The sequence below is a fragment of the Emydura macquarii genome, unplaced genomic scaffold (assembly GCF_026122565.2).
Source record: "Emydura macquarii macquarii isolate MOO-44397 ecotype Brisbane River unplaced genomic scaffold, CSIRO-AGI_Emac_v2 contig_2448, whole genome shotgun sequence".
Lineage (NCBI taxonomy): Eukaryota > Metazoa > Chordata > Testudines > Chelidae > Emydura > Emydura macquarii.
In genome coordinates, this window is record NW_027132585.1 from 2,919,975 (window position 1) to 2,939,351 (window position 19,377).

Here is a 19,377-nt window from a genome sequence, read left to right on the forward strand (position 1 = left end):
TAGAAAGTTGCTGGACAGAGTATAGGCGAAGTGAACTGAACAGTGTGCAAAACACATTGGCAGGAAATGGATGGAGCAAAGTACACAATAATTCAGTAATATGTGCTTGTGTGACAACAAAAGATGGGGTTGTATCAATTATTTCTGTAAAACAGACATCAGAAAATGCCAATACAGCAGAATACATAAAAGAAGTAGCAGAAAAAGCTATTACAAGTCTGAACAAAAACGCAAGTGTTACATGCATATCTATGTCACAGACAATACTGCAAATGTAGCAAAAATGAAAAAAAAATCTAGAAGATAAGGAAGGGAGCCTGAAGCTCGTAACATATGTGCAGCACTCATTTGATGCATCTTTTAGCCAAAGAACTAAGCACAAATCCAGGAATAAAGGAAAGCATTGTGAAATTGCAAAATATTTCCCTAACAATCACTTTGCTTCGTCTTCACTGAAGAGAGCAGGAGGATCCAAACTAATTTTTGTTCCAACGTGTAAAATGAAATTCAGTGGTTGACTGTTTTGAGCTATTTATTATGAACTGGCTTATTCTGATGATAATGTGTGATAAAAAACGAGATAAAAGAGACAAAAAATTTCACAGCCAAAGTAGTCAACTAAACTACTAGACTAAAGAGAAATGTAGAAGATATGCTGAATATCCTGTAGACTATATCCATAGTCTTGGACAAACTGCAGAATATTGTTGTTGTATTGCTAATGCTGCTGAAATCTGGAAAAAACCAAAAGACATTGAAGAAATACCCAGCAACAAAGTGAAATTACAGGCAGTAAAGAAGCAGATGGATCAAGCACTTACTCTACCTCATTCTTGCCAATATTCTCAACCCAATGTACGAGGCTAAATGTCTAACTGCTTAAGATTCTCCTGCTATCACATGGGCATGTAATAATGATCCATCAATCATCCAGCCATAATAAATTTCAGCGCTCGGGGCAAACCATTCAAGCAGTACATGTTTGCTTATATATTAAAAAAAAGTCACATCATTGAACCAGAAGTCATCACTGGCTAAACACCTGCAACCAGAGTTTGTTGAAGTGCTAAACAGCTTTTGACAGCAGTAGCCTCTTCTGCAGACACAAAGAATATTTTCTTCATTTGGACTAAATCATTCAAAGTTGAGAAACTGACTGGGACTTGAAAAAGCAGGAAAACTTGTCTTTCTTTTCCAGTCTATGAATAAAAATGAGGAGGGAGGAGAGGAGATCAACTAGCGTTAAAAGTCTGAAGGACAGATTAAGTAATTTAAAGTACGTCTACTCTGCAGTTAAAAACCTCTGGCTGCCCTGAGCCAGCTGACTGGAGCTCAGGCTGCAGGGCTGTTTAACTGGCATGCAGACTTCCTGGCTCAAGCTGGAGTTCAGGCTCTAGGACCTTGTGAGGTGAGAGGATCCCAGAACTTGGACTGCAGGCCGAGCCAGAATGTCTACACCGCAATTACACAGCCCCCCAGTCCAAGCCCAAGTCAGCTGTTACAGGCCAGCCATAGGTTTTTAACTGCAGCGTAGACATACCCCATGGAGACTCCTGTCTCATTTTCAAGTGATTTAAGCAAGTAGGAAATTAAGCTCCAGTCATTTTCACTTAGGAATATTTTTCCAAGTCTGATCTGAAATAATCAATCCCTCTGTTTAATAATCATCTAGTTAAAACTGTGAAACATTTTGATAAGACAAGTTTATGCATCCAAACTATTTAAGGTTGTTTTGTTTAATGAAAATTACTTTTACACCATGTTTTGTATGTTTGTTTAAATTCCAGTTACCATCCTAATGCAGCTTGACAAAAATCATGAGCAAAAGTTTAATTATCTAGTAAACAAACAATATACCACTCACTGTTTTATAACATACTAAAAATGTACAATTAAAAAGAATCTAATGATACTATGCTATATAATTGCTTAAATAAATGTGTATCATTTTAGTGTACCTTCCTAGTGTACCAAACCTAGTGTAAAGGCTCTATTCAGTCATAACCATTAAAACATGGTGATTTACATCAACCAGGGAGAATGCACCTTTCTTCGGAAAATAACTGAAATACAAATGGAAAAGATGTTTAAAATTGATCATTTAAATCAAGGCTTTCCACTTGGAGATTTAAATCAATCCATCCTGCCCTATGTGTTGATGTGAACTATGGCAACCTACTCCTTGGCTGAGAAATAAGAATGGCTTTCTCTAGTGTTTCTTAGATGTACTCTCTTCCGAGAACCAAGTACATTGGCACATCAAAGCTCCTAATCCCAGAAGCAAAGATCCACATGTGGGCTTGAGCTGCAATATGCTGTTGCTTGACTACCATGCTGGCTCTGTGGAGTAGGGAAGGAGATCTGTGAGCATTCCACAAAGATGATAGTTGAACATGTATTTGTAAATTAGACTGCCCAGAGACAACGTATAGATGTCAGAGAGCCCTATGAACTCCTGGGGGAATTCTGCACCACTATACATGTGCAGAATTCATGTCCCTCACCCCCCCCCCCCCAACAGATGCCTCCATAGAAAATGACAGGGAAGCAAAGGGAAGCAGTGTTGGGCAGGACTGGGGATGCCCACGGGTGTAGTTTGGGAAGGGGGTTGCCCCCCCAAACAGAAGCAAGGCATGGGGGAGAGGGCATGCAGTTTCTGCAAGCTGAAGGAGGTTGCTGCTCCACTCACTGACTCTGAAGCTGGATGCCGCCTCTTGGGTCCTAATGCTGGTCGTGCTCACCTTCTGTGTGCTGAGAGCTATCCTGTTTTCTGTACAATGACTGCCCAAGGTAGGACAGAGGCAATAGGGAAGGAAGGATGTGGGGTAGGGGATAATGAAGAAACAGCAGGGAGAGGGGATGGTGCAGGAGACAGCAGGGAGAGGGAATGAGGAAGAGAGGGGGAATAGGGGAAGCATGGGGGGAAGTGGGTACACAGCATGCAGTGTCCCCTCGACAGCAGCTGGGGCTCACCCGTTAAGCAGGCCCAATGAACCCCCACTTCCTTGCATCTGGACTATCCCAACAAACTCCTTGCACCCAGACCCCCACCCCACCAAGCCCCATTTGCCCAGTACCAAGACCCTCCCACTAAATCTCCCACAGTCAGACCCCTCTGCCAAGCCCTATCCCGCCAAACCCAGACTCCCCCACTGAACCCCAACCATCTTTGAAAACAGTTTGAAATTTGAAATCAAAGATGGTACAGTAGCACAGGTATTTGTCATCCTGGTTAGTTGGCATGGATGAACTTTTTCAAACCAAATAAGGTTTTTATAATGGAAACTCTCAATCTTAATGTAACTAGGAAGAACATTCAAATCACATTCAGAAAGAAAATACCTACTCATCACCATAATTTAATAGGTAAAACATAAGAGACTTGTGTTACGGAGCAGTTCTGACACTTATTTCAGCAAGTGGTTGTTAGTGTTAATCCAATGCCATTCTCTGTCTCAAGAAGAGCGCACCAAACCTGACTCTGTAACAAGTCCCCCCAAAGAGGTTTTATTGTATTAGGCATTTACATATTTAATCTAGTCAGTGCAATATATTTACATTACAATAACACTAGGTTTTTAAATTTTAAATTTTCTGAAGATGCTTAATGGGCAGGGTCAGAGGTTACTTGAAATTAAATTCCTAGCTTCCCATCTGTGACAGGATGTCCTCACTGGACAGCAAGGAGTTAAAGAGCAGCTTTGGGCGGAGGAGGCCCCACCCCCGTGGCTGTGCAGCCCATGCTCCGCTTGGAGGTGGGGTTTACAGGGAGCTGGCCCACTCAGTCAAGGGTGAACAGAGCAGGGAGGGAGGCGGACTGGCTCTGGGAGCTCGGGAGCAGAAGGCAGCCTGATCCAGATTGGGTGAAAGCATGTTGGAGAGCAGCAGTCCTTGCAGGATAGAGGAGAATAGGCAACCACTGGGACCACACTGACTAGGACAGAGTGCAGAACACAAAAGGGAGGAAGGAAGTGGCCGAAAGATGCTGACTCAAGGCAATTGAGGGGAAGACTTATGGGCAGACCTTGCAGGGCCCTGTGGTGGAACCCAGTGAAGTAGAAAGGCCCAGGTTCCCCTATCCCTCCAACCGTAATTGCTAGGCAGAAGGGACTACCAGAGATTATAATGGCAAGCGGATCCCGGGACTGATCACACCACCCCAAGAGTAATTTACAGTAAACAACTGTCCCATTGTCACCTACCACATGTATTTTTTCATAGCATCCAGTAAGAATGGATAAGCATATTAAGCTACAAGTTTCTGTTAGCAATTAACAATGACAGAGTTAATGTTGGCATTTATAGTCTCCTTTGTAAAGTGCATTGAATCTATGGATGTGCTATATAAACCTACATATTATTTAAGTCATCACTGGGATTCAGAGTTAAGATCACTTGAGGTTAACTGAGACAGTTCACATCTCTAACGCTTATTGTAGTATCAGGAAGACAACAGACAGATTCATATTTAAAAGATTTCCTTTTTCACCACAAAAGCTAGAAGGCTAAAGTTCTGCAGTGCAACTCTTCAGCAGAATCACAGAATACACATCCCTAAACATATCTTGAACTTGTCAACATTATAAATACTCAAACAAGACCAGAATGTATATACCTCCTCTGTATTCTACAAAAACAGAAACAATTGTTTAAGTGTTTCCAATTGGTGTAATTAGGGAAATCTAGGTGTTCAAAAATCCTCAATTGTGTTTAGAACTTAAAACTGAGAAAGATCTGTATGCTAAAGAATGCATACCTGTTTGACTCTTTAAAAGAATCTCTGCTTTGCAATATAGCTAGACTATGAGGAGTGACTGTGAAATTCCAGAAAAGCGGGAAAAAATAGTTGGTACATATCTTAATCCTTCACAGGAACTGGCTGGAAAATATTTGTAATTAATTTCACACATGGGAGCCATGGTCCCAACTAACTATTTTGGTTGACTACTCCACTAGCTCTTTACTTGTACTGTGATAAAATACAGTTAGGTTTTAAAAGTACAGTTGTGATTAGGAAAGTTATTTTTAGTACACACCTAAAAATGTTAGCTGGAGAATTCCCAGTTCACCTCTACCAACCACGGAATGTTAGAAAAAAATCTTGACTGCAAAAAGACTACATGTTGGCAGAAGAAACACTCAACTACATGGAGAAAAAAAGTCAGCTCAGAAAACAGTTGGCCCCAGAAGATCTGATCAAAGGAGGAAGTATCAGAATTCATCACAACATTAATATTTTCAACAAGTCAATTCTCTATATATCTATCAAAAATAGAAGGGGGGGAAATCTGTCCTCCAATATAACTCATTTTTCCCTCTTTTCATTCCTCCAGCTCACTACAGTTTTGTTTTACTTTTGGTTGGGAGGCGGGACAGAAGTATTACACAAGAAAAAAAGCAAATCTTCTATGCAGATTAACTTGTACGGAGAAATAGAGATGGCCCCTGCAGGTTTCAGGCCTTCTCTGCTGAGAGCTCTACAGTGTTGCAGCAGAATTCCCAGCATATGCCCACCCCTCGCACCCCCACCCACTTGGTGCCAACAGTAAAACCGTGACCTGACCTTATTAGGCTGCATCTGTTGTTTACAGCATTTAGTTGTTATGCTGCTACCTCCCCTCCCCTCCCCCCCCCCCAATAAGAAAATCGCCTACGCACCCCAGTGCCTATGTTGTTCTCAGATAGCTTTGTTGCCCACCGATAACGGGCTATGTATCCCGTGCCATAACAGCTCTACCCAAGGCCACAGGCCTCGTCATAGTCTGGCACGTACTAACGTATATCCCTCCCCCAATCCAGAGCTACCAAACTTGCAACGCATTCCCCAGTATAAAAAGGGGTACGCCCCATGCCCAAATGGAGAAAGCGTTCGCCAGCCTGATCACCTGGACCGCCCCGCTTCTCCCGTTCCCGTACTCTGAACACGAATCGTGAAAGCCGGCCTGTACCGAATGATATGCTACGACTCCTTCTCTGTTCCTAGTGGTGAGATATAAAAAGTAACTGCTTTGCCTGTTTCTCTGCCTGCTTTATATGATAATCATTTAAGCTACGTATTAAGTATTACAGCGTGTACCCCAAATTCCTTAATAAACTTTTGTTGTATTATCCAACTGACTGATTATTGACTCTGGGGGATCCATAACCTGTCGCGACATACAGCTGCACTCTTCTCGACACCATATCTGTCTCATTGTTTTGCCCCTTAAGAACTTACATGAAGGGAGTAACATCCCTTCAGCTGCCACTGTAGCTCCATGCTAGTAGCAATTAAAGCTATTAAAACTGATTAACCATGCAAATGATTACTCCCTTTTGGTTTTCCTTTCCATATTGTTCTTCATTGTACAAGACAAAAAGCTAAGGAATTCTGACTGAGGGAAGACATCAGTCTTCTGCTTCTACAAGTTTCTGGTAGGTGAGATAAAACACTGTTTCCACTTGTCAATAATAGCATACCTCTGAAAGGGAGCATGGCCCATCAGTTAGCACACAGGTGAGAGAATCAGGAGACCTGGGCTCCACTCCATTCTTCTCCATTGACTCTGTATGACATTGGAGAATTCACAACCTTTGTGCCTCAGTTTCCCCATGTATCAACAGTGCTTTCAGATCTATGGCTGAAAATCACTGAATAAGTGCCAAATATTATAAATTCTGTTGGTCCAGATCTTGCAATTTATGTACAATGGCATAAATTCAGAGTGGGCTTGAAAATATCCCCCACATTCTCCAATCTCCATTTTAATGTTCCCTGCAGAATTTGTACATATTAGCACCCCACAAAAGAAGCAGCAGCTGCCCACCAGAAAGAAACTGACATAAGTTCAGTCAGTTTCACAAAGTGTCCTGCTGAGCAATATACCATCTATCTTATTTTCTATGCCAGAGATGAGCAACTTTAAGGTACACAAAATCCGCTAAACCCATTTAGAAGCCACAGAGGTTTTTTTGTTTGTTTTTCAAAAAGATTGAGTCAGGCTGCTAAGGAGCGCAGTCTTTTAGAAAAGTTGTTGCTATCTCATATCACTAGGCTCCACTTCTCCACAGGCTCCGCACTCCACTCCATGTCTCCCAGTAACTGCCTCCCCATTGGCTGATTGTTAGGGAATGAGAACCAATAAGGTTCTGACCAGATTTCCTCCACCCCCATCAATGGAAAGAAAGTAATCAAAGCTGGATGGCATGGGACAGAGTCAGAGCTGTGTTCCTGGGGAGCGCAGTACATGACTTCCTTGTGACAGAGCCTGCGTCCATGTGGGAGCAGAGTAGAAGCAAAACACCACGTGCCAGTTCACATCACTCAAATTTGGCCCAACGACCACACTGACATGCCAGCAAGGAAGAGCATTTGCTGTTACACCACCCAACTGTTGTTACTGCCTCTACCACTGGCAGAGGTGTGCCCCAGTTTGCCCATAGCCTGGAGGGTAGGAGAAGATTGGCTAGCCACAATCAGACTGGCTGTGGGAGCCGGGAGCCAATGGGAAAACAGCAGAGCCAGGTGGCTTGGGGAGAAGCCCCTCGCCTGCATGTGTGACAATGAGGTGGTTAGGCCAATGAGTGGCACTGTGACCCAATAATTGGGCTCCTGCTCCCAGTTCTGGGCTCTGCTCCACCACACCCACACTTTAAGCAGTGTCTGGTGCTCAGATTTGGGTGGACCTAGGGGCTAACTAAGTAGGCTGGGGCCCAAACCTGCTCAGCCCCCATCTCCAAGAATATTTTCACCAGCCACCTATGGGCAAGCCAAATAAAATGACTGCTGCCCATCCCCCTTCTACGCAGTGCCTTTTCCCAAACTTAACATGGGTATATGAAATTGATTAGGCTTTTGTGAAATTTCATTCTGAGGTTGGTATTAATGGTCTGCAAAAGTGCTGCTCTCAGGAGTTGCAGCACAGGTATAACCTTAGGACTTATCTACACAGAGACTTAGCACAAGGTAAGTCAGGGTGCGACTGGTCAGCGCACTAACCTTTTCTGCATTAGGTCGCCCTGTGAACCCTACTGGCTTTCACTAAAAATTCAGTAGTGCTTCCATTCCAAACAGCAGCAGGTCAAAATGCACAGCAGCAGGGTTCATAGAGAGGCTAGTTCACTGTACATGCACACCTTGGCTTGCCATGTATTAAATCTCCATGTAGACATGCCGTTGGAGGAAAGGGAGACCAAAAGCTTCTATACAGCAGACAAGGTTATCCAAACCAGTCTCAGAAATGGTTGCTTTAAAGGAGGCACATAGAAAAAAAGATGAACCGCTTCAACTGAGGGTAGAAACTACAAATGGGTTTATTTTGGTGACTTATTAACAATTATAATAATATATAATTATAAATAACTGGATTAACAGTGAACACACTGGTATAAGACTCCTTCTGAATCCCTCCTCTGAGATACCTAAAAATAAAATGAACGCACAGATGTATCATCTCATGCTCTGTGACTGTTTGCCAAACTCTCCTTTGTTGTGAAGCCTCCACAAAACTTGACAGTGGTTAGGCGGCTAGTGCGCTGACATCACTGTCTATCTGTCTATATTCATCTCTTGTCTCATCTTATACTTCGATTGTAACCTTTTTGTTCTGTTTATACAGCACCTAGCACAACAAAGTCCTAGTCTATAACTGGAGCTCTTACACACTATAATAATCCAAATAAATAATATATAATAATAAATAAGTTTGTTGTTAAATAGAGCTACTCAGTATTATTTACCCAACTCTTAAGTATTACCTACACATTAGTTTTGATTAATTTAAGAATACCAGCAACAAGGTTTCAAAGTAGCATTGTTCTTTGACATTAATTCTCTGTGTTTTATATCTTGATTAATGAGTGCTCTGGAGTTTGAGGATACTGATTAAATGTGGCTTCTGACAAACCAGCCACACCACATCTTAGAGTGAAGAAAAAAAAATGAAGAGCAGGGAAAAAAGGAGTTTCTTTGGCCTTTTGTACAACATGCAAAGGAGGAAAACACCATAAAATGGTATAATTTGAAAATACAGGTTTGAAATGTACTGTTCTTAGGTTCAATAACAGTATAATATTTGAACTGCTATTCTCAATAATTTCCTCCTAAAATAAATGGATCAGGTGTTGGACAGATGCTCTCTTGTTTCTTGCCGACAAGGCTATAGGTTGTCTAGCAGATCAATAAAGATTTCATAGCCTATTCCTCTGCATCGTATAAATTGTTGCTTATCAAAATTATGTTTAAGAATCAATATTACCCATCTCAGTACACATACAGAAGGCTTACTGTGAATTTCTTAATGTTGTATGATGACCTTCCACAGTGGAACATCAATCACTCAGCAAATTCAAGTAAGAGGGCAATTTTATGTTGGAAAAAGTACAGCTTTATTAGAAAATAAACTTTTAAAGTTTATGTAAAATGTTGCTGACAGATTGAAGCATTCACCCTGGCACTGAATTAGATGACTTTTTTTACTTTTAACCTAAGTAGTGGGAACAAATAAGCACTGGTTATATTTAAGTTAATGAACATTACAACTGTTCCTTTTATTCATCTTTTATTCAATTTTTTTAAATTAAAAACCCACATGCATGTTCAACTATGCCTTTCCTGTAAAATGCTTCTTGGGAGCCAACAATTTAGTATATTATAGTAACATGTAGGCCAATTAATGGAATGCTTATAATAAATTTCAAAGAACTTGGGGTAAAGAGAACCTTAACAGAGCAAGAGTGTCTTGAAAACAAAGTTAGGCTTGGCAGAATTCAATTTTTATTTTTATTATAATTGACAGATAAATATTTAGAGAAGTAGAGAAGTTTTACAAATATTAAAAACAAATTGTCAATATCATGCCCAAATATACAGATTAAACTTCCTTAAATCAAACTCTAATAAATTCTCAAGCAACATTTTTCTTACTTTGTCTATCTGTAAATTTTAATCATCATCAACGGAAATATTTTTCCATCAGGTTGTGTGCATACAATTATTAACATTTACTGATAAAACATTTACTACATAAAGTTCTGCTTGATGTAGTTTTCTTCTAAAGATTAAATCAAATTATGTACCTGATAAATTACATCCAAAGAAACAAGAATGTGTTGCGAATTCCAAAATATTTATGATGTTTATATTAATTTCCATTTTAGGACACCTAGAAGCACAACTTCTTTCTTCTTCCAACCCCCCCACCCCACAAGATTAGTAAAAATCAATTATTATTGATTATGTAGTTTAGTACTAAAGTTTTGACAATGAAGACCCACTAATATCTCAGGATAACCTCTGTAAGCCACTCTAGCTAGAGACAATTCTGCTGCTCTTTCCGTATTTCTCTTCTTTTAGTACAATAGAACCTCGTTAATTTGTACTAATGTCTAGGAACACTATAGTGAATTAATTTTTCACATTAGAAAGAGAATAAAGTACTTTGTTCTTAGTTTGACAAGTGCAGTTTCCTTTAAATAATTTATTATACTTCAGAATGTACTATGGTATATTTTGTAAAATTAATGAACTCCTTGCCATTAAGACTTCATTATAATACTCTAAACATTTTTAACTAAGAAGTGGAGAGAGACTACCATTTTTGGTGTGTGTGTCAAACAAAATATGTATAGATTAGTGAAGTTCTACATATATATTACCATAATCTGAATAAAAACAAGATATTTGTTTTTAAGTCACTCTATCCTGCTTCTGACATTGCATCCTTTCCATAGCAATTAAATAACTGTCACAAAGGATTGTCTTAGGGTAATGAATAAGCAGCAAACGAAAACAAACTGAAAATCAAAGATGATCTTTTCATACAACAATCCTTAATAAAACCATGAAAAAAATATATGTATTTAGAAGTTTCTCAAGGATTTTCAAGGATTCCCAAAGGGTTTCCCAACAGACAAATTTAAAACGATAAGACTCCTTGCTAATTATTTATATGTTAATACTTCTCGCTTCTGTGGCTTTTACTCATCTGACCATAAATGAGCTTATTAAAAAAACCTTTTAGACTATTTATATGTGAACATACAGTATAACATCCATAGTTTTATTATTTCTCAAATCTTAACCATAAAGTTTAAACCTAGAGTAATAAGCACATCTTCATCTCTAAATTCATTGCACACGCTGTTTACAATTGCTGTCTTGAGTTCCTTTCCTCCAATTCCACCCTAGACCCTCTCCAGTCCATCTTCTGTGCCTTGCACTCCACGAAATTGTTCTTGACAAAGTCTCTAATGACCTCTTCCTAGCTAAAGCTCAGAACCAGTACTCCTTGACCTATTAACTGCCTTTGACACACACTTACTGAAATCTTGTTCTCCCTTGGCTTCCATGACTCTGTCCTATTTGGTTCTCCTCCTATCTCTCTAATCGCTCCTTTGGCATATCCTCCTTATCCACCCTACAACTTTTAATGGCAGTTCCACAGAGCTCTCTCCTTGGTCCCCAACTCTTTTCCTTCAACATCTTATCTCTGGATAATCTCATTCACAAACACAGATTCAACTACCTCTAAGTTCACATTTCACACAGCTTCTTCTCTACTCCTCTCTTTCTCCTCTAAATGCCTTTTAACTACATTAAAATCTCAGCCTCTCTCACTGACATCTCCTCACGCTCAACATGGCTAAAACAAAGCTTCTAGTCTCCCCCCCCACAACCCTCTCTGCTACCTTCTTTCCTGGCTACAACGGACAACACCATTTGCCTGTCACTCAAGCTCATACCATCAGTGTCATCTTCAAGTTGGACCTCCCTATAGGTCCTCATATCCAGGCTATCTAAATCTTGCTGATGGTTTTTGCATAAGATCTCTAAGATATAGTCTTTTATATCCATCCACAGAGCCAAACTTTCATCCAGCATCCCAATTACTGCATTATCCTATTCTCTGGCCTTGACAAATGCAATTTTGCACCACTCATATTCATTCAGAATGCTGGTGTAAAGACCATTTTCTTAGCACATCACTTTGACCATGTCACCTCTCTCTCTGCATTTTTTCTCTGGCTCCCCCTTCTCTATTGCCTCAGACATTAACTGCTTGTCTTTACTTTCAAGTCCCTTCACAGTCTGCCTCACCCTAGCTATTAACTCTTATATGCTATAGAGACATCAACTCCTACCTCCAATCAGCCCAAAAAGGCAGACTCTATCATTCACTTGTTAAATGTTTAAAACATCTTGATGCTTTCTAATATGCTGTCCCTCATGCTTGGGAGGAGCTCCCTGTAAACGTCTGCAAAAACTCACTCATCTTCTTCAACACTCTTTTGGTCAGCAGCCTATGACACCATCTGACACCCAGGTTTGTCAAGAATTCTTTCTAGATGGGTTGTCATGGCAACGGAGCTGCTGCTCCAAGGTGGACATTGGCAAGTGGCTCTGGGCCATAAAACCAGCTTCTGGAGATTCTGGAAGAACAGACTACAGAAAGGCTCGATGCTGGAACCAACTTTATTTAATGCATTCAACAGTGATCTGCCAAAAACCATCTCCAGGAGATTCATGTAGACCCATGATATCTGCCTGAACTCAAGGGACTGTAGCTTCCAAAAGACTGTAGAGAACCTGAACAGTGATAATATTGCCACAGATAACTATTGCAAAAAATGGAGACAAACCAAGTGCAACAAACATTGTGTCAACATGCTTCCACTTACATCAAGCTCAGAGCCAACTTGAACTTACTATGTTTTTGAATGATCAAAATGATCTAAAACCAGTGTATCAAGGGGTCACCCTAAATCACACACTTACATAAAAATACCATCTCACTAAAGTAGCTCAAAAGATCAAAAGCAGAAACTGTCTTCTGAAAAAACTGATAGGTTCTACTTGGGGAGCCTCAGCTATTCAGCTGGAGAATATTGTGCCCATTTGGTTAAACTCTGCACACACACTAGCAGACAAACACCTCAATCATACCATGAGAATTATCACAGGCATACTCAGCCAACAAAACCTGTATGGTTACCAGTCCTACCCAATATTCCTCCTCTAATATCTTGCATTAGAATATAGCCAACAAACTGATCAGGGTACAAAGTACCCTGATCAAGACACCAAGGTACAGCAAATACCACAGTTGCTACTGTCCAAAAATATATGGGATGTACCCCTCCTCCAACTGTATAGCAGAAATCTTACCTGCACAGTGCTGCACACTCTCCATTCAACTGATATCATCAGCTCACCATAGCGGACAGAATGGGAGGGAGAGAATATCTCCCACCAGCTGGAACTTTCACATCACCACCAGACCAGAGGAAGAGCTATCTGGCTTTGGGCTCCAATGCCACTTTTGAAGCCAGTTGAATAGGTCCAGGTGTGGCACTGGTTCACTATGCCAAGACAGACCATGCCTAGGGCATCCAGGACAACCCTCTGTGCACCTTTAGTTATGTGCAGGATGCTGCACACATACTGGATGGTTGCACTTTTTGCACTGGGATCCCCGGAGGTCTTCCAAGAGTGAACACTGCTGACCCAGGGGCCACTTACTATAGCTCAAGACCATCTAGCTATTTTGGGATTGGTTTATTTTTTAAAAGCTTGTCTTGTCCATATGCAGGCATGTGCATGTTCTCGTTCTTTAAATATAGAGAGACACACATAAACACACACACTCTTTTCATTATGCCTACAAAACACTTGATAATGGAATTGCTGCTGGTGTGCTGAGACCACTGCTGACCAATACTGTCTCACTGTTTCCTTATACTCCCCCATCTGTCTGTTTATATCTGACTGTTGTCTCTTCTCTTATGCTTAAACTGTAAGCTCTTCAAGGCAGGGACCATCTCTTTGATCTGTGTTTGTACAGCACCCAGGACAGTGGAATCCTGGTCCATAACTGGGGTTCCTAAGTACTATAGTAACAAATAAATAATAAATCTGATAATACTTGTAAAATTATTTAAACACTGTATAACTATACATTATTCATACAACTAAGTCTATGAAAAAACAAGCTCACATTACTGTTATCCCATCCTCCTGCTTGCTTATATCACCCTTCTGTTTCATCTTGTTTTAAACAAAACTGTAAGCTCTTTGGTGCAGAAACTGTCTTTCACTATGTCATATATTTGTAGGAGACCTACCACAATGGTCCCCTGACCTAACTGGGGCCTCTAGGTACTTGCTGAATATATGCATCTCTATTAGTTGACATTTTCATTAATACTTTATAGCCTTAAAGTGATTAAAGCTTTCCCAATCATTCACATGCAGAAAAGCTTACAATATGCTGCCCATAAATTATCCATTTCCATTTGTAACAAAGTGAGTAATTTAGGTTCAATCATAATAATGTATATATACTTCACTATTTTGACAAAAAATTATGTGGAATAAAATGGGTATAGCAGGTAACTTCATATAGATAAGAAACCAGGTGTGTTTTTGCCACACTGAAAAAACAATTTCTCTGGTGAAGTGCTAACCTATTTCATGAACAGGTTATTGGCACAAGAGAACAGATGCACACAGGTTTTTACTGTAATTTAAGTTTTAGCATTCACAGTTTCATAGAAAGATGTTTTTATAGAAAGACAGTCAATGTGCATTGACTAGAAACTTAGTCAATTGACCAATCACTTAAACGCATGGTCTAGCAATCTCAGTGTGAATAGAAACCTCAAGTCATCATTGAAAATAGGGTGCAAAACCTAGTTAAATATATTCTTGAGTTTTTTAGTTCTAGAAAGATTTTGAATTTCAAACGGTTTTCTGCACCATTCTCCAAAACTGATGAAACATTGATTTACACTGGAACGACTGAAGGTTTCTTAATTTCTGTAGAACTTCGTGAATATTTTTCACTTACTGAAGGACACATCAGATTTTAATTTTAACATATCCACAATGAAAACAGGGTATAACATGGTTAATCCAAAACTAGAGTATACTACTACTAATCCACAACCTGATAATTCTCGCAAAAACCCAACTGGCTTGTTCTGCTTCTCAGCAGAGACTTAACTGCATTGTAGTGAGGCCTCATTAAGACTTCATCTTGTTAACCAAAACATGCTATAGAATATGTATTGATACATTAAATAATATTATGAATAATGGCAAACTAAACTACACCTGTCAAAATTTAGTCATCTTCATTTAGCAAAGTTCTGCCACATGGCATGTCCTGAAACCCATCACTCAATATACTAAAATAGAATCCTCAACACAATAAAGCCACATCTGTTAATAAATCTTAATATGTCTTTTTAAACTTACCTGTGTGATAGAAATATGTTTCAAGTGTTTATCCATAATAAAGTACTATGATTCAGGGTCTCAGTAACAATGAACTCCCACCTTTAATAGGAATTAGCAAATATATACGTTTTGACCAATACAACCAATGTTAGAATCCTCACACACACACATGCTTGGGCTCTCATGTTAAAGCACAACAAATTTAGTATGGTTTTATCATTCATAAGACATTTTCTATGATTGTGAATTAGTCAAAATGTAGCACATATCTCCTAAGAAAAGATAGGACAACATAGACCTGAATAAATTACTGACAACTCTTTGCTAATCAACAAGCAAAAGGAAATAAAACCCAAATGATCAGACAATTAAATTAAATGAACAGAAATGTAGGAATAAAATGAATCCATAACTAACCCCAGAGTAACATCTAAAGCAAACATTTTAAAGCACTTTTTGTCTTGTTCCCCCAACCTCAGAACTCTAAACAGTGCCAGCCAGAAATAGTAACAAACACTTGCTGCCTTAAAGAATATTTAATAGAAAAAACAGGCAGCAGCAGCAAGCTTCATTTGAACATGAAATAAACCAGGCAACATCCAGGCAGCAGTTTAAATCTTGTTTTCAACAACCAAGAGACAAGAAATGGAACCACCATTGAGACTCAAATGAAACAAGAAAAATACTATAATGCCACTTTCACCAAGAGAACAAAAGCAACAACCACCAACCCCACCCCCAAACAGCCTGCTGCTCTCTCTAACACATAGCCACGGCGGGAGATAACGTAATCCCAGAGGGAAAAGAATACTTAGTATGTCTGTGACGTTCACCATGAAAATATCAAACTAGGCCCACCATGTAAAGACACACAGTAATACTTTCACTTACTATTGTACTTGCAGTCCCATCCTTCAAGACTCAATATGCATTCAGAGGAATGGATGCAACTACTCAGTGTGACCCAAAACTGGGGGCATGGTGCCTGCTATCTGCAGCATAACTCAGGACATGGCAGAGGTGTGTAAAAAGGCAGCGGATGCATTGTACCACTACAGTAGGTCTACCCTTGTTACCTAACAGCAGCTAATTAGGAGTGTGCCATTGATTATCCTGACAGAGTTTACAGGTGGAATGCCCGCTATGGCCCAGGCCAGCAGCGTTGATGGGGATGGCAGCTAGCCTTCATGATGACTCAGTGTGGAGCAGATGGAGTGGGAAGGCTGCTACTCTTCCGTTGGAAGGGAGGCAGCTAAGAATATTCACTTGTAACCTACAGAATGGTGAACAGGCAGGGAAAGGGGGACTTCCACCTACTACTGCAAGGGTCTTGATTATGCATTGGGGGAGGAAGCTGGTGAATTCAGCGCAGCCCGGTGCGCGGCGAAAGAGGTGCTCTGCCCCCTCTCATCGAGCCCCGCTACAAAGGAGGGAGGCACGAGTCAGCTTCCCCACAACGAGATGGGAGCCTTTGTCTGGTGCCCCAGGGCCGGGGGCTGAGGGAGCCCCAGTACGCGGAGGCGGGGGGCAGCGGCAGCAGCGAGCCCCAGCCCGGACCCTGGCTGGGAAGCGCCACGAGCGGGCACTCACTCACCTCAGGGAGAGGGAAAGAGTGTCCAGCACTGAGCCCGCCCCACGGGGATCTCGGCCCTCCCCGGACCCGCCCCCAGACTATCCACCTGGGGACCCCGGCCTGTGGCCCGGAGCCTTCCCCGGTGCGGTGACCCGGGGGGGTCCCAACCCCAGCCCCCGGGGTCTGTGTCTCGAGGCCTCCCGCAGGATCGACCGGCTAGGGGCTGTCGCCTCCCTAGACGGGGAAGCAGCGGGGCCAGGGAACAGCGGTGCGTTACCCTAGTGCCCGCAAGAAGGGATCGCTCCCGGCCCGGCACTGCGAACCCCCCGCACTTACCCTGTCACAACAGGCGCCATCTTCTACAAACTCTCGCCAAAACTCCTACCCTCGCGAGAGCTGCCCTCCGCCTCCCCGGGCCGAGGGCGCGCGTGCGCGAGCCTGTGTGAGCCGCACACGCGGTCGCGGAGGGAGGAGCGCGCCGCCCTCTCATTCCCGGGTTCTCCCCTCAGACACAACAGCGGCAGCAGGCGTGGGAACCTGCCCAAGACTCGCGAGAACTCCGGCAGCGGCCTGCCGGCGCTAAGGGCGAGGCAGGGCTAGCATCGCGAGAACAAAGTGAAGGGAGGGGACGGGATTCCCTCCTTCGCTGTGCTTGTGGTGCGTGTATTTCCCAATCTCCCTGGGCCGGCCCGGCACTTGAGGAGGAACAAATCATTCCGGGGAGGGGCGGACGACTCCCGGGGGTCGGGGCCAGCAGCACAGGCTGAGGAGCGGCGGCTCCTAGGCTCTCCCTCCCCAGTGCCCCGTGCCTCGACGCAACGTGCCCGGCCGCGGGGCTGGGAGTGGGTGGCTGAGCTCAGCAGCAGGCAGAGCCGCACCGCGGGGCCCTGCCTGAGCCGCTGCCGCGTGCACCGTGAGCAGGAGCCGGGGTGGGGGGAGCAGTCGCGGCCTACTGCTGCCGCCCTCCAGCGCTTCCCTCCCTCGCCGCGGGACCGCTCTGCGGCGCGGGCAGCCGAAGCGGGAGCTTGCGCTGCGAGTAGCTTTTCTCCTCCCAGCGCCTGGCGCACACCAGCGGTTCCTTGGGGCCCTCCAGTCTCCCATGCGCTCCCTTTCTGCCACCCGCCGTCCCCCTTGAAGCTGACACGGCCGGCCAGGAGCAGGTGGTTGAGGAGTTCCTTCAACCACACACGCTCTAGGCTGCCCCATTTCCACACCCCCGACCCATGGTAGGTCACCAAGTCACCCGTCCACACCAGGGGTTCTGCGTGCACCCCCGTTTCCCCCTCCTTTGCAGACAGACAGGTAGAGAAATGCCTTGGTTATGAGCATGGAAGGCAAGAGAAAAAATGTCAGTAACCAGGACACTAAATTATCTGCACATGGGCAAACTTTTTGGAACTAGGGATTTAAGAGGCCGGGAAATCATGCTTTGGGGCCTGGAAATGCATTTAGGAACCTAAAAGATCATTTGCATAACTAAATGTGCCGTTGAAATTCCCAGTTCAGAGTCTGGATGTCTGTTAGATGCCTACAGTTGGAAAGTGTGTGGAAGTTTTACTTCTAGCTCTTTTTTCACCTTCCTCTTTCTGCTTCGGAGGTATCAGTAAGACATTCAGCTTCACACTCACATCCCACATACTAATAAAAAAAAATCCAATATGAGACTGGGATTTTAAAACTTACTTTATTCTTATCATTACTTTGGCAGCTCTGGCTCACATGCTTACAAAAATGAATTTTCTGTCATTTCAGTTATATGATTTTTGGTCTGCTGCTTCAGCACACTCTTCACTGCTAATGCTAACATAATGCAATGAAGAACAGCTTTACAGACGAACTACGGTAAACTCGTGTTTTAGAAGACTTCTTTGGCATAGTGTTTGTACAACTACAGGAAATGACTACTGGTAATACAGAATACTCTTTTTCCACCATGATTTCCCCCATCTCATTAGTTGCAAAAGGATTTTGATTGGTTCCATTACAGGCATGCTCCTCAGTTTAAGCATACTGCGTATTGCAAATCGTCGGTATTGTTTGTGAAGCAGTAACTCCTAATTCCCTTTGAAAAACCTTTTCCTGAAAACATCTTTTTTCAAAACTGATGAATGATCTCAGTTCATGCTAGTTACATAGCAGTAAAATGGTTTCTGGCTATTTGCCATATTTTGTCAATAAATGGTCATTTTGTGGGGCCTCTTTGTGTGTGTTTAGAATCAAACTAAAAAAATTAAAAACATTCTTGTGTACAAGACATTAATATTTTCCAAAGAGTATATATTTGTATTAAAAAATGGGATCCCCAGAAGGTATATTGTTTCCAAGAATTAATAATGTGAGAAAAGTGCTTTCTGTTATTCAGATGCATTAACAAAGCCACCCATGATACATATTACATTATTTTTTAAAATTATATGTATTCTGTAATAGCGCAAAAAGTCACTCACCCTTACAGGCTGGAATGAAAAGTCAGGAACACCACTCAAAATCAGAGACAACAGACTGAAATTAAGGGCAGTCTCTGGAAAAAAAAAATAACTTCAAGCAAATTTAGATTTTTTTATGGATTTTTTTAAAGTATTGCTAG

General features: G+C 42.0%; 1 protein-coding gene and 1 long non-coding RNA gene across 3 annotated transcripts in view; one reads left to right on the forward strand and one right to left on the reverse strand.

The window, feature by feature from the left end:
• Nucleotides 1-17,147, reverse strand: part of RBPJ (recombination signal binding protein for immunoglobulin kappa J region) — an 80,933-nt gene extending 63,786 nt beyond the window's left edge. The window contains exon 1 of one of the 2 annotated variants that reach the window (XM_067562554.1): nt 17,127-17,147. In XM_067562554.1, the coding sequence (XP_067418655.1) occupies nt 17,127-17,146 (20 nt within the window). In that variant the 5' untranslated portion in view covers nt 17,147. Of the gene's footprint in view, nt 1-16,108; nt 16,144-17,126 lie in introns of those variants that run through there. The other variant, XM_067562555.1, reaches the window with a different exon arrangement.
• A 9-nt stretch (nt 17,148-17,156) lies between these two features.
• LOC137162659 (uncharacterized) lies at nt 17,157-18,957 on the forward strand. The gene is made up of 2 exons (XR_010922454.1): nt 17,157-17,703; nt 18,543-18,957. It is a non-coding gene; the product is annotated as an uncharacterized lncRNA (long non-coding RNA).
• The last annotated feature ends 420 nt before the right edge of the window (nt 18,958-19,377 follow it).